Below are 24,872 nucleotides of genomic sequence, written 5' to 3' on the forward strand. Positions count from 1 at the left end.
CATGTGAAACAATACGTATAAAGATCACACTTTGAATTTGCTTCAAACTGAGAGGTTCTAGTAATGTCAGGTGCTGCCATGTTAACCCTCATAGCCTCCTGCTTAAAGGGATACTGAACCCAAATGTTTTCTTTCATGATTCCCATAGAGCAGGCACATTTAAGCAAATTTCTAATTTACTCCTGATATCAATTTTTCTTTCTTCGCTTGGGGCCCGATCCGATATGCAGCGTCGCCCGCAAAAGCAGGGGACGCCAAATTTTGTGCTGGTTTGGTATCCTATATACGGTGTAACCTAGAAGTTACGCTCATATACTTCTGCCTTCGGCCGTAGTTTTTTGGCCCATAGACAGGTATACCAAACCAGCGCAGTTTGGTATCCAATATACAGAGTAAGGACTTACGTGGCGAAAATGGAGAAATCTTACTCCATTTTCACCTCGCCACAAATTGAAGGCGTAGTAAGCCTTACGCTGAGTATTTGAGCCCCATAACTCCCTAAACTACCTGCAAAATAAAACCTAACGCCTAACGCATGCGCAATGTCTATCTACCTGTCAACCGCAATCCCCCGCCGCAATCCCTAATAAAGTGTTTAACCCCTAAACCGCCGCTCCCGGACCCCGCCGCCACCTACATTAAATGTCTAACCCCCTATTGTGATCCCCCTACACCGCTGCCACCTATATTAAAATTATTAACCCCTAATGTGAGCCCCCTACCCCGCCGCCACCTATTTTAACTATATTGCCCCCTAATCTAATCCCCCTACACCGCCGCCACCTATTTAAACTATATTACCCCCTAATCTAATCCCCTTACACCGCCGCCACCTATATTAAAATGATTAACCCCTAATCTAATCCCCTTACACAGCCGCCACCTATATTAAATGTATTAACCCCTAATCTAATCCCCCTACACCGCCGCCACCTATATTAAATGTATTAACCCCTAATCTAATCCCCCTACACCGCCGCCACCTATAATAAATGTATTACCCCCTAAAATACTAAAATGTCTCTACCCTAAACTAAATTACAAATAACCCTGAAAAGGGCCTTTTGCGTGGCATTGCCCCAAAGTAACCAGCTCTATTACCAGCCCTTAAAAGGGCCTTTTGCGGAGATTTTCCCCAAAGTAACCAGCTCTATTACGAGCCCTTAAAAGGGCCTTTTGCTGGGCATTGTCACAAAGTAATCAGCTCTTTTACCTGTAATTTGACCCCTCTACACCGCCGCCACCTATATTAAATATATTAACCCCTAATCTAATCCCCCTACACTGCCGCCACCTATATTAAATATATTAACCCCTAATCTGACCCCCCTACACCGCCGCCACCTATATTAACTATATTAACCCTAATTATATTAGGGTTAATATAGTTAATATAGTTATTATATTATATATATTATTAATATAGTTAATAATTAATATAGTTATTATATTATATATATTAACTATATTAAACCTATCTAACCCTAACACCCGTAACTTAATTATTATTGCAATAAATCTAAATAATATTAATCTTATTAACTAAAATATTCCTATTTAAAACTAAATACTTACCTATAAAATAAACCTTAAGATAGCTACAATATAATTAATAATTACATTGTAGCTATTTTAGGGTTTATATTTATTTTACAGGTAACTTGGTATTTATTTTAACTAGGTACAATAGCTATTAAATAGTTAATAACTATTTAATAGCTACCTAGTTAAAATAATTACCAATTTACCTGTAAAATAAATCATAACCTAAGTTACAAATACACCTACACTATCAATAAATTAAATAAACTACAATTATCTAAACTAAAATATAATTAAATACACTAAACTAAATTGCAAAAAAAACAAACACTAAATTACAAAAAATAAAAAAAGATTACAAGAATTTTAAGCTAATTACACCTAATATAAGCCCCCTAATAAAATAACAAAGCCCCCCAAAATAAAAAAATGTCCCTACACTAAACTAGGGCCTTTTGTGGGGCATTGCCCCAAAGTAATCAGCTCTTTTACCTGTGAAAAAAAAGAACAACCCCCCCATTACAACCCACCACCCACACACCCCTACTCTAAAACCCACCCTATCCCCCCTTAAAAAAACCTAAGTCTAACCCCCAAGTGCTCCTTACCTGTCCTGAAGACCGACGGAGAAGGTCCTGTTCCAGGCGGAGAAGTATTCTTCCAGGCGGCGACCTCTTCTTCTTCCAGGAACCAGCCGGCATGGAGCGGAGGAGTTGGAGACCGATGACCGCGGAGCTGAAGACCGCCCTCTCTGGAACTGAAGACCGGTGATGCAGGAACTGAAGATCGGCGACGCTGGAACTGAAGACCGGAGCCATGGAGCGTGGAGGATCCTCTTCATACGATCGCCGCCGTACACTGAATCGGAATTCAAGGTATTCAATAGAATAAGAGCTACTGTAATTCTATTGGCTATTCTAATCAGCCAATTGAATTACTGTAGCTCTTATTCTATTGGCTATTCAAATCAGCCAATAGAATTAAAGTAGCTTTCATCCGATTGGCTGATTTGAATTTGAAGGCTCAAATCAGCCAATAGGAATTCAAGGGACACCATTTTTAATCGCGTACCTTGAATTCCGATTCAGTGTACGGCGGCGATCATATGAAGAGGATCCTCCACGCTCCATGGCTCCGGTGTTCAGTTTCAGCGTTGCTGATCTTCAGTTCCTGCATCGCTGGTCTTCAGTTCCAGCGAGGGCGGTCTTCAGCTCCGTGGTCATCGGTCTTCAACTCCTCCGCTCTGTGCCGGCTGGTTCCTGGAAGAAGAAGAGGTCGCCGCCTGGAAGAAGACTTCTCCGCCTGGAACAGGACCTTCTCCGCCGGTCTTCAGGTAAGGAGCACTTGGGGGTTAGACTTAGGATTTTTTAAGGGGGGATAGGGTGGGTTTTAGAGTAGGGGTGTGTGGGTGGTGGGTTGTAATGGGGGGGTGTTCTTTTTTTTCACAGGTAAAAGAGCTGATTACTTTGGGGCAATGCCCCACAAAAGGCCCTTTTAAGGGCTGGTAGTAGAGCTGATTACTTTTTGTAATTTAGTTTAGGGTAGGGACATTTTTTATTTTAAGGGGCTTTGTTATTTTATTAGGGGGCTTAGATTAGGTGTAATTAGCTTAAAATTCTTGTAATCTTTTTTATTTTTTGTAATTTAGTGTTTTTTTTTTTTTTGTAATTTAGTTTAGTGTATTTAATTATATTTTAGTTTAGATAATTGTAGTTTATTTAATAGCTATTGTACCTAGTTAAAATAAATACCAAGTTACCTGTAAAATAAATATAAACCCTAAAATAGCTACAATGTAATTATTAATTATATTGTAGCTATCTTAAGGTTTATTTTATAGGTAAGTATTTAGTTTTAAATAGGAATATTTTAGTTAATAAGATTAATATTATTTAGATTTATTGCAATAATAATTAAGTTACGGGTGTTAGGGTTAGATAGGGTTAATATAGTTAATATATATAATATAATAACTATATTAATTATTAACTATATTAATAAAATATATAATATAATAACTATATTAACTATATTAACCCTAATATAATTAGGGTTAATATAGTTAACATAAGTGGCGGCGGTGTAGGGGGGTCAGATTAGGGGTTAATATAGTTAATATAGGTGGCAGCGGTGTAGGGGGATTAGATTAGGGGTTAATATATTTAATATAGGTGGCGGCGGTGTAGGGGGTCAGATTACAGGTAAAAGAGCTGATTACTTTGTGACAATGCTCCGCAAAAGGCCCTTTTAAGGGCTGGTAATAGAGCTGGTTACTTTGGGGCAATGCCCCGCAAAAGGCCCTTTTAAGGGCTGGTAATAGAGCTGGTTACTTTGGGACAATGCCACGCAAAAGGCCCTTTTCAGGGCTATTTGTAATTTAGTTTCGGGTAGGGACATTTTAGTATTTTAGGGGGTAATACATTTATTATAGGTGGCGGCGGTGTAGGGGGATTAGATTAGGGGTTAATACATTTAATATAGGTGGAGGCGGTGTAGGGGGATTAGATTAGGGGTAATATAGTTAAAATAGGTGGCGGCGGTGTAGGGGGATTAGATTAGGGGGTAATGTAGTTAAAATAGGTGGCGGCGGGGTAGGGGGCTCACATTTGGGGGTAATCATTTTAATATAGATGGCGGCGGGGTAGGGGGCTCACATTAGGGGGTAATAATTTTAATGTAGGTGGCGGCGGTGTAGGGGGATTAGATTAGGGGTTAATCATCTTAATATAGGTGGCAGCGGTGTAAGGGGGTCAGATTAGGGGGTAGTACATATAATGTAGGTGGCAGCGGGGTAGGGGGCTCAGATTAGGGGGTAATATAGTTAAAATAGGTGGCGGTTGTGTAGGGGGATCATATTAGGGGGTGATATAGATAATGTAGCTGGTGGCGGGCTCCGGGAGTGGCGGTTTAGGGGTTAATACATTTAATGTTAGGAGTGAGAGGGGGATTGCGGATAGAGGGGTATACGTGTCGGGCTATGTTTGGGAGGCGTGTTAGACAGTTACGGGAGATTTTATAATTTAGTCAGTTTTTGTAGGCGGCGGCAGTTTCTAAAATGCCGTAAGTCACTGGCGACTCCAGAAATTTGTACTTACACAGATTTCTGGACATCGCTAGTTTGTCAGACTTACGGCACTTTAGCATCTGACGGCGCCATATATGTGATAGCTCGAGTTGCGAGCTGAAACTAAGGGTGGCGCAGGTTTCCACGCTTGCGCCAAAACCTGCGTCGTATATCGGATTGCGCCCTTGGTATCTTCATTTGAAAAAGCAGGAATGTAAGCTTACAAGTAGGCCCATCTTTGTTTCAGCACCTGGGTAGCGCTTTCTGATTAGTGGCTAAATGTAGCTACCAATCAGCAATCACTATCCAGGGTGCTGAACAAAAAATGGGCCGGCTTGTAAACTTAGATTCCTGCTTTTTCAAATAAAGATACCAAGAAAACTAAGAAAATTTGATAATAGGAGTAAACTTGAAAGTTGCTTAAAATTGCCTTCTCTATTTGAATCATGAAAGAAAAAAAATTTGGTTCCGTATCCCTTTAAAGGAACACAAAACCCAAAATTTTCTTTCATGATTCATATACAGCATGTCATTTTATTTAACTTTTGAATTTACTTCTATTATCTATTATCATTCTTGTGATATAATTTATTTTTATGGAGCAGCAATGCACTACTGGGAGCTAGGTAAACACATAAGTAAGCCAATGACAGGATGCATACATGTGCAACCACCAATCAGCAGCTAGCTTCCAACTCCAGAGTCTACCTAGGTATGCTTTTCAACAAATGATACCAAGAGAACAAAACAAATTAGATAATAGAAGTAAATTGGAAAGCTGTTCAAAATTACATGCACCATCTGAATCATGAAAGAAAATGTGGGTTTTATATTCCTTGAATGCAGCTTTTCATGCACTGCCATTAGTTTCTATACAGCACATCTCGCAGAAAGCTTTAGGTTTAATAGATATGTTATCTGTAACCTGTGCTGAGACAATTCAGGGACATGAGTCTTTAAAGTATCGTATCTAAAAGTGCTTAATTTGCCTATAATAGCTATGAAGTGCTCTATACTTCACTAACAATGCAGTTCTGTAAAATGAATTATTACCTTGTTAACTTTTTTTTTATATGTTAAAGGGACATAAAAGTGCTAAAAGAAAATGCTGTGTTAGAGTATATTATTATTGCACTATTGCTTGCATTTAACCATGCATTTAGCCCCTGAAAAGTGGTTAGACACATAATTAAAGTCAGCTCCAGAGCAGCAATGTGCCATTGGGAGCTAGCTGACACATCTGGTCAGTACAATAACAAGAGGCATAAGTGTGCAGCCACCAATCAGCAGCTAGCTTTAAGTAGTGCATTGCTGCACCAAAGCTTACCTATGTATGTTTTTCAACAACGGATATCAAGAGAAAAAAATGACATTTGATAATAGAAATAAACTGAAAAGTCTTTTAAAATTGAATTTTCTATCTGAACCAAGGAATGGATGACAGAAGGTTACACTTAGGAAATGTCACATTAGAAAGTTTGGAGGAAAGCGCACCAAGTAGCAGCAGAAAGCACATGAAAATTAAATGTATGGCAGCAAATGCAAGAAGCATGACGGGTAAAAATGTTCTTTTTAATATTTTATTAATGACTTGGAGCAAGGATTAAATAGCAACATCTTTATTTTTGCAGATGATTCAAAGTTGTGTAAGGTTATTAGGTCAGTGCAGGATGAATATAAGGGAATCTACAAAAATTAGAAGAATGGGCAGGTAAATGGAAAATGAGATTTAATACAGGAAAATGCAAGGTTCTACATTTTGAAAGTAAAAATAAACAGGCAACCTATTATTTAAAATGGGACTAGACTTAGCAAAACAGAGGAGGAAAGGGATTTGGGAGTAGTAATAGATAACAAGCTAAATGCTTCTAAGGGTTAAAAAGATACTAGCATGTATTAAAAGATGCATTAAGGCAAGGGAAGAAAGCTTAATTCTGTCACTATATAAATCCCTGGTAAGACCTCACCTTGAGTATGGAGTGCATCTGGGGACCAATCTCAAAAAAACACATTGCAGACTTAGAAAAGTTCAGAAAAGGGCCACAAATCTTATAAGGTGAATGGAGAATTTAAGCTATAAGGAAAGGTTAAAAAAACTGGGTCTGTTATCTCGAGAAAAAAAAGGTGATTGAGAGGTTACATGATTACTTTACATAAATATATCCATGGCCCATTTACAGAGATAACAGAAACTCTGTTTATTCCAAGAAATTTTTTTTGTGACAAAATTTAAGGCTGGAGGAAAGGCGATTTAATCTCCAGCCACGTAAACATTTTTTCACTGTAAGAGCAATCAAATTGTGGAACTCATTACCTTAGGAGGTAGTAAATGCTAATACCTTAGATACATTAAAAAATTGTTTAGACACATTTCTGGCTATAAACAGAATTCACGGATATGATTGCTGGTGTTAAATTGGCCACCTTTTTAATGGGATTAATTTGAGCTCAACTATAGCTCTTAGTGTTAATATATTGAGATTTGTATAGGTTAAACGCGATTGACTTCTTTCTTTTTTCAACCTCATCTACTATGTTACTATGTTAACCATAAAAGTTTAATTTTGACTTTCACTCCCCTGTTAGTAGTTGTGTACTAATCAATTTCTATATTTGCTATATGATATTTTGACTGTTTGCATTATATGAAGAATACAATTATTTTGTGTAGCACCACACATTTAAAGTAGATTTTGCATTTAAACTTTAATATATATTTCTGACAATTGTATTTAGATAAAAAGGCTATTACTTATTTTTTTATTTTGGCTATTTAAACATTGTTTTATATATTTTGTATTTTTTTTTTCCTTCTATTTCTATAAAATTTTTTAACAGCAGAACCAACAAGACAGACAACCACCAAAAGAAGAAAAAGGAAAAACTCAACAAGCAACACTTCAAACAGTAATGCCGGAAACAATTTAAACAGCATGTATAGCAAGAAGAAAATATCAGCTGCAAACCTCAACCTGTCAAGTCAAGTCCCCGTATGTATTGATTTTAGTTATTCTAAATGTAAAAGATGTAACTAAATACATACTCTGTGCATTGTAATATTAAGCTATATTTATAAAGGTAACAAAAACATTTTAAAAGAACACTGTATGGTAAAATTGTTTTCCCATTAATAATCTGTTGTACCAGCTGCAGAGTATTAAATGAATGGAAAATTGCTCATTTATGTTTATTTTTGTATATGGAATATATGATTTTGCTCAATGAAACCGAAACTCATTTTAATGGGCTGAGCTTACAGGGATTGCAGACCTTCTTCTCTTATGTTTCTCTTTCTATACAAATGTCTCCTTATCTTTTCTCTTTTCATATACACAAATGCCATTAGCTAAAAAGAACAATTTCTAATGAACATTTTCATACCTATCTCTCCCACCCTCATGGGAGGATGATTACAGCTGTTGCTTCGTGTTCACGTAGCTTTCTATAAAGAATACAGCAGTATTCATATTTTCAGTTTAGATGGTGGTCTCAACAGGCAAAAGCAGCTATTTCAAATGACAAAATTAAGGCAAAAGGCATATTGTAAACAATTTAATATACTGCAACCGGGAAAAGGGATCATTGTGAACACATTAAATGGGAGAATATATTACAGTACAATGTACAAATGCCAACATCTAGTTATAATGCTCAAGTGTATAGTCAGCTTAATACTGATACTGATCTCTCTCTATTATACATTTATTGTGAATGGTTCTTACTTTTTTTTTTTAAAGAAATTAACAATGTGAAGAAAATATAAAATAACAGTATTGAACTGGCTAGACATATGGATGCTCTCATTATACTACTTAGTGAGTAGCAAACATTAGTTAAATGTTCAACTAAAAAATAAATGTTTATTTTGAACTGTTAAAGGCATCTAAAACAGAGTATTTATAGATAGCTAGAAGAAGAAGAAGAATAGATAATGGGCTGGATCATGAGTGCACTAACTGTAGCGCACGAGTGATATGGGCAGGGGCGTATTTAGGTTTTGTGCTGCCCTAGGCACTCAAAATGCTGCTGCCCCCCCCCCCCCCCCCACCCCACCCCAGGTTTAAGGCCTTTTTTTAGACATAATATTTTTGGGGCAGGGTGTAAAAAATAAAAATAAATAATGTCTTTTTAAGTAGATGTTCACCAGGGCTTGCATTCACTCTGGTCACACATACACACACACAGATATATATATATATATATTCACTGTTTGATAGTTTGTCAGTAGGTAGTTGTTTAACCTTAAACATATTCTTTGGTGATTGACAGTTATTTAAGCAAAATATCTGCTTGGATAAATATGTAATGAATATACAAACTGGCCTTTAAAAGTACTTAAAAAATACAACAGTAGTTATGATAGGTTTAAGAATTGTATCCTAGGGGATAAAGTCACATGATACATTCATAATAATGTATATACTTGTATTGTTTCTGAATGTATTAAATGCATACAACATATTTTCAGTTGTGTTTTAAGTCACATAGTTGTATAGATTCAGCAATAAATACTTATTCTTTGCATGTATGACAGATAGACAAACAGTAAATGTACAAGTATTTAGTGACTAATCCGTTTTAATAAGTATTTTAATGCCTAATGAAGATGTATTGAAGGGAGAAAGCCATATGCTGTTTCACAGTGGTCACGGTATAGTGCACACTGCACTGTGTAGTCTGTGTGAGTCTCAATCACGCAGTGGAGCAAGGAAGAATACCGCATTCCCTCTCAGTCCAGGCCAGGCTGCGCAAGGGAGTTCCGCATCCACTGTCACCACATCATGCGCACCCACATACAATCCCGTAGGATAGCAATAGCCGGGCCCTGGTTGATTTAGCCACCCGGCCCTGAGTTCAGTAGAGTGGCCCTAGGGACTCAAAATTCTGCTGCCCCTTAAAAATCTGCTGCCCTAGGCACCGGCCTCGTTGGCCTATGCCTTAATACGCCCCTGGATATGGGGTATTTTGCGACTCTGCATGTGACGGAAATAGCGCGCATATTATGAGTTAAAAGTAAACACTTTTACTTGAGTACAAACTCATTTAACGCGCGTCGGTTTATTGTGACTTTAGAGCTCTGGTTAACTGTCACTGTCGCTGAGAGCTGGAGCTCCTGAACCTTCAGGCATCTGCCGCATATGGATCAGAGCACGATCGGTGCTCCGTCTTCATATGAGGGCAAATGCCTGATCATTACAGACGGTGACACTGTGTGTGTTACCGTCTGTAATGATCTAATGTTGGTGCCGGCTGGAGGTGGGCAGTGGGTGGGTGGCTCAGCAGCAGAGGGATGGGGCAGCTACACTACAGAAAAGGGGTGCAGGGGTGACTAAATGGTGATCGAGAGAGGTGGTGGGACCACTACACTACAGAAAAAATAAAAATAAATTAAAAAAGAATAAAAAATGTGGTTATAGGTACTGGCAGACAGTGCCAGTATATAAGACAGCGGCAATAGTTCAAAGGGGGGGTTAGAGAGCTGTTTGAGGAGGTATCAGGGACAGAGGGATAGGGACAGGGATAGAGGGATAGGGACAGAAGGATAGGGATAGGGACAGAGGGATAGGGACAGAGGGATAGGGGCAGAAGGATAGGGACAGAGGGATAGGGACAGAAGGATAGGGATAGGGGCAGAAGGATAGGGACAGAGGGATAGGGGCAGAAGGTTAGGGACAGAGGGATAGGGACAGAAGGATAGGGAGAGGGACAGGGACAGAGGGACAGGGACAGAGGTATAGGGACAGGGATAGAGGGATAGGGACAGGGATAGAGGGATAGGGACAGGGATAGAGGGATAGGGGTAGAGGAATAGGGATAGAGGGTTAGGAAGAGGGATAGGGACAGATGGATAGAAGCATAGGTATATTTTTCTTTCATTAAACATTTTGACCCGTGTACACAGGCTTTACTACTAGTCATACATCTTATATTTTATTCCTTTCTATCAACCTTTATTCACACCTTTGAATGTCTATTGATGAGACATATCAGGCACTATACTACACATTTGAAAAGAATTTGCAAGAATATGTTTATATTTACACCATTATACTGTGTGTTGTCTTACATGTGGTGTATTGCAATTGTATAACTGAATAAGATGTCTAAATGTTATCTTTTTAAAAAGCCTACTCTATTTGCAGTTCATCACTACAAAAAAATGCATAGGAGATAAGACACGGGTCAGAAGGAATTATCGTGGAATACGGAACGGTTTGGTAAGTAATAGGCCTAATCAAGTCACAGGGCCTGTTATGCCAAACCTGTCAATATTCCATTATAATTCTCTTATATCAAGGGCCTACAACTAATAAAACATTACAAATAAAGAATATGTTTTATTCATTTAAAACATCTCAAATGATTGATACAGTAGCAAAATTATCATGGAATATTGACTGGTTTTGATATGTTTAATTAATACTATATAGAGACATATAAAGACATTTCAATTAAAATTGTATAATGTAAATGTCCATGTTTAACATTGTTGAAACATCATTAATCTTATCTTATACATGGATGAGGTTTGCTACGTCCCCATTCACATGAAAAAGCAAGCAAATCCAGCCACAAGTTTCACTTAAAATCATTGCTGCTTATTCTTCTATCAGGAAAATGACAATGTTTCAAGTCAGTAATTTGCCCTTAACCATGCCTCATATAGATGATTAAGGGCCCAGTAAGTGCATATAATGTTGTCATTTTACAGAGGAACCTGATGGGTGAATAAAGGTTGATTTTATGTGAAATTTGTGGCTGGACTGGTTTGTTTATTCATTTAAAGGCACAGCATATGTGCCATAATAAATTAGTAAGTTGCTCTCAAGTTAAAAGGACATCATTTTAGTTTACTTATATTATTAAATTTACCTCTTTCACTTAGAATACTTTTTTGTAAGTTATCTCCTTTATATGAGAACATACTGAGAAAGGCTCAAGAATGTGTGCATGTCTAAAATGTGAATTCTATGTCCCTTTAGCAAATTAATATAAAGTATTTTGTTTATACCACTATACACATTATTCATTTTAGTTCATTAAAGCCTAAAGAATTAAAAAAACATAATTTATGTAAGAATTTACCTGATAATTTCATTTCTTTCATATTGGCAAGAGTCCATGAGCTAGTGACATATGGGATATACAATCCTACCAGGAGGGGCAAAGTTTCCCAAACCTAAAAATGCCTATAAATACACCCCTCACCACACCCACAATTCAGTTTAACGAATAGCCAAGCAGTGGGGTGATAAGAAAGGAGTAGAAAGCATCAACAAAGGAAATTTGGAAATAATTGTGCTTTATACAAAAAATCATAACCACCATAAAAAGGGTGGGCCTCATGGACTCTTGCCAATATGAAAGAAATTAATTTATCAGGTAAGTTCTTACATAAATTATGTTTTCTTTCATGTAATTGGCAAGAGTCCATGAGCTAGTGACATTTGGGATATGAATACCCAAGATGTGGATCTTCCACTCAAGAGTCACTAGAGAGGGAGGGAATAAAAATAAAAACAGCCATATTCCGCTGAAAAAATTAATCCACAACCTAAAAAAATAAGTTTATTTTCATTTTTTAAAGAAAAAAACTTAAATCAAAAGCAGAAGAATCAAGCTGAAACAGCTGCCTGAAGAACTTTTCTACCAAAAACTGCTTCCGAAGAAGCAAATACATCAAAACGGTAGAATTTAGTAAATGTATGAAAAGAGGACCAAGTTGCCGCTTTGCAAATCTGATCAACTGAAGCTTCATTCTTAAAAGCCCACGAAGTGGAGACCGATCTAGTAGAATGAGCTGTAATTCTCTGAGGCGGGACCTGACCCGACTCCAAATAAGCTTGATGAATCAAAAGTTTCAACCAAGAAGCCAAGGAAATAGCAGAAGCCTTCTGACCTTTCCTAGGACCAGAAAATAAAACAAATAGACTGGAAGTCTTCCTGAAATCTTTAGTAGCTTCCACATAACATTTCAAAGTTCTTACCACATCCAAAGAATGTAAGGATCTCTCCAAAGAATTCTTAGGATTAGGACATAAGGAAGGGACAACAATTTCTCTACTAATGTTGTTAGAATTCACAACCTTAGGTAAAAATTGAAAAGAAGTCAGCAAAACTGCCTTATCCTAATGAAAAATCAGAAAAGGAGACTCACAAGAAAGAGCAGATAACTCAGAAACTCTTCTAGCAGAAGAGATGGCCAAAAGAAACAACACTTTCCAAGAAAGTAGTTTAATGTCTAAAAAATGCATAGGTTCAAATGTAGGAGCCTGTAAAGCCTTCAGAACCAAATTAAGACTCCAAGGAGGAGAAATTGACTTAATGACAGGCTTAATACGAATTAAAGCCTGTACAAAACAGTGTATATCAGGAAGTATAGCAATCTTTCTGTGAAATAAAACAGAAAGAGCGGAGATTTGTCCTTTCAAGGAACTTGCAGACAAACCCTTATCCAAACCATCCTGAAGAAACTGTAAAATTCTAGGAATTTTAAAAGAATGCAACGAGAATTTATAAGAAGAACACCATGAAATGTAAGTCTTCCAAACTCTATAATAAATCTTTCTAGAGACAGATTTACGAGCTTATAACATAGTATTAATCACTGAGTCAGAGAAACCCCTATGACTTAGAACTAAGCGTTCAATTTCCATACCTTCAAATTTAATGATTTGAGATCCTGATGGAAAAACGGACCTTGAGATAGAAGGTCCGGCCATAACGGAAGTGGCCAAGGCGGGCAACTGGACATCCGAACCAGATCCGCATACCAAAACCTGTGGGGCCATGCTGGAGCCACCAGCAACACAAAAGACTGTTCCATGATGATCTTGGAGATCACTCTTGGAAAGAGAACTAGAGGCAGGAAGATGTAAGCCGGATGATAACACCAAGGAAGTGTCAGCGCATCCACTGCTTCCGCCTGAACATCCCTGGACCTGGACAGGTATCTGGGAAGTTTCTTGTTTAGATGAGAGGCCATGAGATCTATCTCTGGAAGAACCCACATCTGAACAATCTGAGAAAACACATCTGGATGGAGAGACCACTCCCCTAGATGTAAAGTCTGGCGGCTGAGATAATCCACCTCCCAATTGTCTACACCTGGGATATGCACCGCAGAGATTAGACAGGAGCTGGATTCCACCCAAGCAAGTATCCAAGATACTTCTTTCATAGCTTGGGGACTGTGAGTCCCACCCTGATGATTGACATAAGCCACAGTTGTGATATTGTCTTTCTGAAAACAAATGAACAGTTCTCTCTTTAGCAGAGGCCAGAATTGAAGAGCCCTGAGAATTGCACGGAGTTCTAAAATATTTATTGGTAATCTTGCCTCTTGAGATTTCCAAACCCCTTGTGCTGTCAGAGATCCCCAAACAGCTCCCCAACCTGAAAGACTCGCATTTGTTGAGATCACAGTCCAGGTTGGCCGAACAAAAGAAGCCCCTTGAACCAAACGATGGTGATCTATCCACCATGTCAGAGAGTGTCGTACATTGGGATTCAAGGATATTAATTGTGATATCTTTGTATAATCCCTGCACCATTGATTCAGCATACAAAGCTGTAGAGGTCTCATGTGAAAACGAGCAAAGGGGATTGCGTCCGATGCTACAGTCATGAGACCTAAAACTTCCATGCACATAGTCACTGAAGGGAATGACTGAGACTGAAGGTGCCGGCATGCTGCGACCAATTTTAAACGTCTCTTGTCTGTTAGAGACAGAGTCATGGACACTTAATCTATCTGGAAGCCTAAAAAGGTGACCCTTGTCTGAGGAATCAATAAACTTTTTGGTAAATTGATCCTCCAACCATGTTTCCGAAGAAACAACACTAGTTGATTCATGTGAGATTCTGCAGTACGTAAAGACTCGGCTAGTACCAAGATATCTTCCAAATAAGGAAACACTGCAATACCCTGTTCTCTGATTACAGATAGTAGGGCACCCAGAACCTTTGAAAAGATTCTTGGAACTGTTGCTAGGCCAAATGGTAGAGCAACAAATTGGTAATGCTTGTCTAGAAAAGAGAATCTCAGAAATTGATAGTGTTTTGGATGAATCGGAATATGAAGGTATGCATCCTGCAAGTCTATTGTGGACATATAATGTCCTTGCTGAACAAAAGGTAGAATAGTCCTTATAGTCACCATCTTGAAAGTTGGTACTCTTACATAACGATTCAAAATTTTCAGATCCAGAACTGGTCTGAATAAATTTTCTTTCTTTGGTACAATGAATAGGTTTGAATAAAACCCCAAACCTTGTTCCAAACCTGGCATGATTACCCCTGAAGACTCCAGGTCTGAAACACACTTCAGAAAAGCCTGAGCTTTTACTGGATTTACAGGGCTACGTGAGAGAAAAAATCTTCTCACAGGAGGTCTTACTCTGAATCCTATTCGATACCCTTGAGAGACAATGCTCTGAATACAATGATTTTGGACAGATTTTATCCAAAAATCCTTGAAAAAACTTAATCTGCCCCCTACCAGCTGATCTGGAATGAGGGCCGCACCTTCATGCGGACTTAGGGGCTGACTTTGGTTTCCTAAATGGCTTGGATATATTCCAATTTGAGGAAGTCTTCCAATTTGAAGCAGATTCCTTGGGGGGAGGATTAAGTGTTTGTTCCTTATTCTGACGAAAGGAACGAAAACGGTTAGAAGCCTTAGATTTACCCTTAGGTTTTTTATCCTGAGGCAGAAAAACTCCTTTTCACCCAGTGATAGTTGAAATAATAGAATCCAACTGAGAACCAAATAAATTATTACCTTGGAAAGAAAGAGATAGTAATCTAGATTTAGATGTCATATCAGCATTCCAAGATTTAAGCCACAAAGCTCTTCTAGCTAATACAGCTAAAGACATGGATCTAACATCAATTTTAATAATATCAAAAATGGCATCACAAATAAAATGATTAGCATGTTGCAGTAAGCGAATAATGTTAGATATGTCAGAATCCAATTCTTGTTGCGCTAAATTCTCCAACCAGAAAGTTGATGCAGCCGCAACATCAGCCAAAGAAATAGCAGGTCTGAGAAGATGACCTGAATATAAATAGGCCTTCCTTAGATAAGATTCAAGCTTCCTATCTAAAGGATCCTTAAAGGAAGTACTATCTTCCATAGGAATAGTGGTACGTTTAGCAAGAGTAGAAATAGCCCCCACCAACTCTATAGATTTTGCTGGTAAAGGATACCATTTTTTAAACCTTGAAGAAGGAATAAAAGAAGTACCTGGCTTATTTCACTCCCTAGAAATCATATCAGAAATAGCCTCAGGAATAGGAAAAAACCCTGGAGAAACCACAGGAGGTTTAAAAACAGCATTTAAACGTTTATTAGACTGAATGTCAATAGGACTGGTTACCTCAATATCCAAAGTAATTAACACTTCTTTTAATAAAGAACGCATATACTCTATTTTAAATAAATAAGTAGATTTGTCAGTGTCAATTTCTGAGGAAGGATCTTCTGAATCAGATAGATCCTCATCAGAAGAAGATAAATTATTATGTTGTTGGTCATTTGAAATTTCATCAGCTAAATGAGAAGTTTTAAAAGACCTTTTACGTTTATTAGAAGGTGCAAATGCAGACAAAGCTTCAGAATAGAATCAGAAACAAATTTTTAAAAATTTACAGGTATATCATGCACATTAGAAGTTGAAGGAACTGCAACTGGCAATGTACTATTATTGATGGAAACACTATCTGCATGTAAAAGTTTATCATGACAACTATTACAAATGACATTCGGTGAAATAATTTCTACAATTTTACAACAAATGCACTTAGCTTTTGTAGAACCTATGTCAGGCAGCAATGTTCCAGCAGAAACTTCTGAGACAGGATCAGATTGGGACATCTTGCACAATGTAAGAGAAAAAACAACATATAAAGCAAAATTATCTATTTCCTTATATCACAGTTTCAGGAATGGGAAAAAATGCAATAGCATAGGCCTCTGAAAGAAAGAAAAAAAAGCAAGAGGCGAACATACAAGGGGTATTGAAATAATGAAAAAATTTGGCGCCAAGTATGACGCACAACGTAACGTAACGTAAAAATAACCGGAAATGACACACTCGCGTCACTAATGATGCCGCCATGTGAAAGGTCTCGGCGTCACGTATGATGCCGGAAATGACGAAGTTGCGTCATAAACATATTTTTGGCACCAAAAATATTTTCGCGCCAAGAATGACGCAATAAAGTTTAGCATTTGACGCACCCACGGGCCTAATACCCACAATTGCAAGAAGTAGTCAATTTGAAAAAAGACTAAACCCCAGGTGTTTATATTCCCAAATATGAAACTGACAGTCTGCAGAAGGAAATTCATGAACCTGACTCATGGCAAATATAAGTACAATACATATATTTAGAACTTTATATAAATGCATAAAGTGCGAAACCAAAGCTGAGAGTGTCTTAAGTAATGAAAACATACTTACTAAAAGACACCCATCCACATATAGCAGATAGCCAAACAAGTACTAAAACAGTTATTAGTAGAGGTAATGGTAAATTGAGAGTATATCGTCGATCTGAAAAGGGAGGTAGGAGATGAATCTCTACGACCGATAACAGAGAACCTATGAAATAGACCCCCGTTAGTGAAATCATTGTATTCAAATAAGTGATACTCCCTTCATGTCCCTCTGACATTTGCTGTACTCTGAGAGGAATCGGGCTTCAACAATGCTGAGAAGCGCATATCAACGTAGAAATCTTAGCACAAACTTACTTCACCACCTCCATAGGAGGCAAAGTTTGTAAAACTGAATTGTGGGTGTGGTGAGGGGTGTATTTATAGGTATTTTGAGGTTTGGGAAACTTTGCCCCTCCTGGTAGGATTGTATATCCCATATGTCACTAGCTCATGGACTCTTGCCAATTACATGAAAGAAATAAAAACATGTAATGTAGCTAGTATTAAAACAAGGTTACTGTGCAGTTAGTATGAGTTACTGACTGCTAGTCAAACCAATTGTTCTAATTTTGAGCATATGACTTAGTACTGGTTTTGTTACCCCATAATAAGTCAGGGTGTGAGTGCGCATATGACATAGTACTGGTTTAGTTACCCCAAAATAAGTCAGGGTGTGAGTGTACATATGACATAGTATTGGTTTTGTTACCTCAAAATATGTAAGGGTGTGAGTGAGCATATGACTTAGTACTGGTTTTTGAAACCTCATAATAAGTGAGGGTGTGAGTGAGCATATGACATAGTACTGGTTTTGTTACCTCATAATAAGTCAGGTGTGAGTGAGCATATGACTTAGTACTGGTTACCCCATAATAAGTCAGGGTGTGAGTGAGCATATGACATAGTACTGATTTTGTTACCTCATAATAAGTCAGGGTGTGAGTGAGCATATGACATAGTACTGGTTTTGTTAACTCATAATAAGTCAGGGTGTGAGTGAGCATATGACATAGTACTGGTTTTGTTACCTCATAATAAGTCATTGTGTGAGTGAGCATATGGCATAGTACTGGTTTTGTAACTTCATAATAAGCCAGGGTTTGAGTGAGCATATGACATAGTACTGGGTTTTTGTAACCTCATAATAAGTCAGGGTGTGAGTGAGCATATGACATAGTACTGGTTTTTGAAACCTCATAATAAGTAAGGGTGTGAGTGAGCATATGACATAGTACTGGTTTTGTTACCTCATAATAAGTCAGGGTGTGAGTGAGCATATGACATAGTACTGGTTTTGTTACCTCATAATAAGTCAGGGTGTGAGTGAGCATATGACATAGTACTGGTTTTGTTACCTCATAATAAGACAGGGTGTGAGTGAGCATATGACATAGTACTGGTTTTGTTACCTCATAATAAGTCATGGTATGAGTGAGCATATGACATGGTACTGGTTTTGTTACCTCATAATAAGACAGGGTGTGAGTGAGCATATGACATAGTACTGGTTTTGTTACCTCATAATAAATCAGGGTGTGAGTGAGCATATGACATAGTACTGGTTTTGTTACCTCATAATAAGACAGGGTGTGAGTGAGCATATGACAAAGTACTGGTTTTGTTACCTCATAATAAGTCAGGGTGTAAGTGAGCATATGACATAGTACTGGTTTTGTTACCTCATAATAAGACAGGGTGTGAGTGAGCATATGACATAGTACTGGTTTTGTTATCTCATAATAAGTCAGGGTATGAGTGAGCATATGACATAGTACCGGTTTTGTTACCTCATAATAAGACAGGGTGTGAGTGAGCATATGACATAGTACTGGTTTTGTTACCTCATAATAAGTCAGGGTGTGAGTGAGCATATGTCATAGTACTGGTTCTTGTTACCTCATAATAAGTCAGGGTATAAGTGAGCATATGACATAGTACTGGTTTTGTTACCTCATAATAAGTCAGGTGTGAGTGAGCATATGACTTAGTACTGGTTACCCCATAATAAGTCAGGGTGTGAGTGAGCATATGACATAGTACTGATTTTGTTACCTCATAATAAGTCAGGGTGTGAGTGGGCATATGACATAGTACTGGTTTTGTTAACTCATAATAAGTCATTGTGTGAGTGAGCATATGGCATAGTACTGGTTTTGTAACTTCATAATAAGCCTGGGTTTGAGTGAGCATATGACATAGTACTGGGTTTTTGTAACCTCATAATAAGTCAGGGTGTGAGTGAGCATATGACATAGTACTGGTTTTTGAAACCTCATAATAAGTCAGGGTGTGAGTGAGCATATGACATAATACTGGTTTTGTTACCTCATAATAAGTCAGGGTGTGAGTGAGCATATGACATAGTACTGGTTTTGTTACCTCATAATAAGACAGGGTGTGAGTGAGCATATGACATAGTACTGGTTTTGTTACCTCATAATAAGTCATGGTATGAGTGAGCATATGACATAGTACTGGTTTTGTTACCTCATAATAAGACAGGGTGTGAGTGAGCATATGACATAGTACTGGTTTTGTTACCTCATAATAAGTCACGGTGTAAGTGAGCATATGACATAGTACTGGTTTTGTTACCTCATAATAAGACAGGGTGTGAGTGAGCATTTGACAAAGTACTGGTTTTGTTACCTCATAATAAGTCAGGGTGTGAGTGAGCATATGACATAGTACTGGTTTTGTTACCTCATAATAAGACAGGGTGTGAGTGAGCATATGACATAGTACTGGTTTTGTTACCTCATAATAAGTCAGGGTATGAGTGAGCATATGACATAGTACTGGTTTCGTTACCTCATAATAAGACAGGGTGTGAGTGAGCATATGACATAGTACTGGTTTTGTTACCTCATAATAAGTCAGGGTGTGAGTGAGCATATGTCATAGTACTGGTTCTTGTTACCTCATAATAAGTCAGGGTATAAGTGAGCATATGACATAGTACTGGTTTTGTTACCTCATTATAAGTCAGGGTGTGAGTGAGTATATAACATAGTACTGGTTTTGTTACCTTATAATAAGTCAGGGTGTGAGTGAGCATATGGCATAGTACTGGTTCTTGTTACCTCATAATAAGTCAGGGTGTGAGTGAGCATATGATATAGTACTGGTTTTGTTACCTCATAATAAGTCAGGGTGTGAGTGAGCATATGACATAGTACTGGTTTTGTTACCTCATAATAAGTCAGGGTGTGAGTGAGCATATAACATAGTACCTTACTGGTTTTGTTACCTCATAATAAGTCAGGGTGTGAGTGAGCATATGACATAGTACTGGTTTTATAACCTCATAATAAGTCAGGGTGTGAGTGAGCATATGAAATAGCACTGGGTTTGTTACCTCATAATAAGTCAGGGTGTGAGTGAGCATATGACATAGTACTGGTTTTGTTACCTCATAATAAATCAGGGTGTGAGTGACCATATGGCATAGTACTGTTTTTTGTTACCTCATAATAAGTCAGGGTGAGAGTGAGCATATGACATAGTACTGTTTTTTGTTACCTCATAATAAGTGAGGGTGTGAGTGAGCATATGACATAGTACTGCTTTTGTTACCTCATAATAAGTCAGGGTGTGAGTGAGCATATGACATAGTACTGCTTTTTGTTACCTCATTATAAGTCAGGGTGGGAGTGAGCATATAACATAGTACTGGTTTTGTTACCTCATAATAAGTCAGGGTGTGAGTGAGCATATGACTTAGTACTGGTTTTTGTTATCTCATAGTAAGTCAGGGTGTGAGTGAGCATATGACTTAGTATTGGTTTTTGTTACCAAATAATAATCAGGGTGTGATTGAGCATATGACTTAGTATTGATTTTTGTTACCACATAATAAGCCAGGGTGTGAGTGAGCATATAACATAGTACTAGTGTTGTTACCTCATAATAGGTTGATGGTGTGAGTGAGCATATGACATAGTACTGGTTTTTGTTACCAAATAATAATCAGGGTGTGATTGAGCATATGACTTAGTATTGATTTTTGTTACCACATAATAAGCCAGGGTGTGAGTGAGCATATAACATAGTACTGGTGTTGTTACCTCATAATAGGTTGAGGGTGTGAGTGAGCATATGACATAGTACTGGTTTTTGTTACCACATAATAGGTTGGTGTGTGAGTGAGTATTTGACATAGTACTGGTTTTTGTTACCACATAATAAGTTGGGGTTTGAGTGAGCACATAAGAACGGTTGTTGGTTGTGAGTTTCGTTAAGAGGCCTTGTCAGTTGTCTTCTAAATTTTATTGTAGAGCCACCTTTGGTTACAAATATTTATTTGCTTTCTTTCCATTAGCTAGCCGCTAGATCTATAATGGTGACAGAACCAATGAATAGTGACAATACTTTTGTGATCAATAGTGCTAGGTCACTCATAAAACTTGAGGCTATCTCACTCTCAGGATTCAGTATCTCCATCCTTTTGAGTAATTAACTACATTAAATAATCTTTTAACCACCTAATACATTCTCAAATGAAATCACTACTGATTATGTCATATATGATACCTTTTTATACCTCCACAAACGTTTCTCAGACACTATCCAAGATGTGGAGCTTAGTCAGGCAGAACCAGCGGTATTTTGGCAAATCAGCAGAGCTGGACAAGGAATGGTCAGTGCTCGGTATAAAATTTGGAGGAAAGATAGGAGGTTTGGGATGAACAGTAGTAAGAGCCTTTGTAATGTCAAAATAATTAGTAGGAAGTTATTGCTGCATGTGTATTTATGCAGGGTAGCTTTATTTATTTTGCCTGTTTATACTGTAGTTTAACTCTGAAAAGGTAGTGTTTCCACTCCCCCAAAGAAGCAGAAGTGTATTTCATGGAATGTAGACTCCTGATACACCTTCATGTTACACAGTTATTGGCTGATATGTGCAAGAGCTCTTTTATATTTGTCTGTAAATTGTCACAGCAAAGGAAGTAAGATAAACAACATAAAGTTTTCAAGAGGTGTGTCCCTGAACAGCAAAACAATACATTTTTCTTATCAAATTACAATTTGAAACGTGTTTAACCCCTTAATGACCACAGCACTTTTCCATTTTCTGTCCGTTTGGGACCAAGGCTATTTTTACATTTCTGCGGTGTTTGTGTTTAGCTGTAATTTTCCTCTTACTCATTTACTGTACCCACACATATTATATACCGTTTTTCTCGCCATTAAATGGACTTTCTAAAGATACCATTATTTTCATCATATCTTATCATTTACTATAAAAAAAAATATAAAATATGAGGAAAAAATTGAAAAAAACACACTTTTTCTAACTATGACCCCCAAAATCTGTTACACATCTACAACTACCAAAAAACACCCATGCTAAATAGTTTCTAAATTTTGTCCTGAGTTTAGAAATACCCAATGTTTACATGTTCTTTGCTTTTTTTGTAAGTTATAGGGCCATAAATACAATTAGCACTTTGCTATTTCCAAACCATTATTTTTCAAAATTAGCGCTAGTTACATTAGAACACTAATATCTTTCAGGAATCTCTGAATATCCATTGACATGTATATATTTTTTTTTAGTAGACATCCCAAAGTATTCATCTAGGCCCATTTTGGTATATTTCATGCCACCATTTCACCGCCAAATGCGATTAAATACAAAAAATCGTTCACTTTTTTACAATTTTTTTCACAAACTTTTGGTTTCTCACTGAAATTATTTACAAACAGCTTGTGTAATTATGGCTTAAATGGTTGTAAATTCTTCTCTGGGATCCCCTTTGTTCAGAAATAGCAGACATAAATGGCTTTGGCGTTGCTTTTTAGTAATTAGAAGGCTGCTAAATGCCACTGCGCACTACACGTGTATTATGCCCAGCAGTGAAGGGGTTAATTATGGAGCATGTAGGGAGCCTTTAGGGATAATTTTAGCTTTAGTGTAGTGTAGTAGACAACCCCTAGTATTGATCTAGGCCAATTTTGGTATATTTCATGCCACCATTTCACCGCCAAATGCGATCAAATTAAAAAAAACGTTAAATTTTTCACAATTTTAGGTTTCTCACTGAAATCATTTACAAACAGCTTGTGCAATTATGGCACAAATGGTTGTAAATGCTTCTCTGGGATCCCCTTTGTTCAGAAATAGCAGACATATATGACTTTGGCGTTGCTTTTTGGTAATTAGAAGGCCGCCAAATGCCGCTGCATTTCACACGTGTATTATGGCTAGCAGTGAAGGGGTTAATTATGTAGCTTGTAGGGAGCTTGCAGGGTTAATTTTAGCTTTAGTGTAGAGCTCAGCCTCCCACCTGAAACATGAGACCCCCTGATCCCTCCCAAACAGCTCTCTTCCCTCCCCCACCCCACAATTGTCCCCGCCATCTTAAGTACTGGCAGAAACTCTGCCAGTACTAAAATAAAAGCTATATTTGGGCTTTATTTGTGTTTTTTTTAGCATATTTACATATGCTGCTGTGTAGGATCCCCCCTTAGCTCCCAGCCTCACTGATCCCCCACCAAACAGCTCTCTAACCCTCCCCCTCTGCCTTAATGGGCGCCATCTTGGGTACTGGCAGCTGTCTGCCAGTACCCAGTGTAGTCAAAAAAATGTGCCTTTTTATTTTTTTAAATGATCTTTTCTGTAGTGTAGCTTCCCCCCCCCCCCCCAAGATCAACCCCCCACCCCTTCCATGTCCCTTAGCTGTTTATTAACAGCTTTAAAAACTTTATTTTTTTTACTTCTCCCAGTTTATTTTTCTGTAGTGCAGCGGTTCCCTCCCGCTCCCGCCCCGTGCACGCGCCCGCCCGCCGCCCCCCCGTGCACGCGCGCGCTCCCGTGCGCGCTCCCGCCCCTCCCGCCCCCGATCCCGCCCCCCTCCACTCCATTCGGCACATCGATGGCCGACCACCCGCCTCCCAGACTTGCTCCCACCCACCAACGATACCGGCCACCGATGTCCGGTGCAGAGAGGGCCACAGAGTGGCTCTCTCTGCATCGGATGGCCAAGGGGGGTTATTGCAGGATGCCTCGATATCGAGGCATCACTGCAATAACCGGAAAGCAGCTGGAAGTGTGCAGGATCGCTTCCAGCTGCTTTCCAGACCAAGGACGTACGCCACACGTCCTCGGTCATTAACTGTCTTTTTTTTGAGGACGTGTGGCGTACGTCCTTGGTCATTAAGGGGTTAAAGCATTATTTTGCATGGAGATCTTTTACAATACAGTTATTTATTTCTGATGCATAAATAAAAAATAACTGCCATTTAGTGATTTTTGCCTACATTTCATAATTCATTAGCCAATATTTTAATCCATTGTGCAGTGCTTGAAATTGAATGTACTTCCTGGTACTCCTGTGTACTTTGAGTACTAATACTAATACTTTAATCTATTAAAGTTCCTATTTTTTACTGATTGATTGAAAACCTGTGTCAATTAATGTCCTTAGACCTGAAATAATAAATATCATTGACAGTCCTGAATAATCTTGAAAGAGCTTGTTTTTTATTGATCATATGGAACATTCCATTTAACTTTGAAATAAAAGAGCAGAATCCTTTGCAAAATAAAAAGCCTTATAGTATGACAATCAAACAGATGTGCCTTCTGAATGACAGTCAATAACTCTATCAAATCATGTTTGGGAAAAAAATAGTTTTAATTAAATAAATATAGCAGACCTATTGTTTGAATGAGGGTGAACAGTGAAATGTACATTTGTTTCATGTAAAGTCCATGAGCTAGTGACATATGGGATATACATTTCTACCAGGAGGGGCAAAGTTTCCCAAACCTCAAAATGCCTATAAATACACCTCCCACCACACTCACACAAA

The 24,872-nt window shown here is 38.0% G+C and overlaps 1 protein-coding gene across 2 annotated transcripts in view; it reads left to right on the forward strand.

The window, feature by feature from the left end:
• LDB2 (LIM domain binding 2) overlaps positions 1-24,872 on the forward strand; it is a 653,506-nt gene that overhangs the window by 604,840 nt on the left and 23,794 nt on the right. The window contains exons 7-9 of one of the 2 annotated variants that reach the window (XM_053704113.1): positions 6,038-6,163; positions 7,445-7,596; positions 10,750-10,824. In XM_053704113.1, coding sequence (XP_053560088.1) covers positions 6,038-6,163; positions 7,445-7,596; positions 10,750-10,824 — 353 coding nt within the window. The remainder of the gene's footprint in view (positions 1-6,037; positions 6,164-7,444; positions 7,597-10,749; positions 10,825-24,872) is intronic. The other variant, XM_053704114.1, reaches the window with a different exon arrangement.

This window comes from Bombina bombina, chromosome 2, assembly GCF_027579735.1.
Source record: "Bombina bombina isolate aBomBom1 chromosome 2, aBomBom1.pri, whole genome shotgun sequence".
Classification (NCBI taxonomy): Eukaryota; Metazoa; Chordata; class Amphibia; order Anura; family Bombinatoridae; genus Bombina; species Bombina bombina.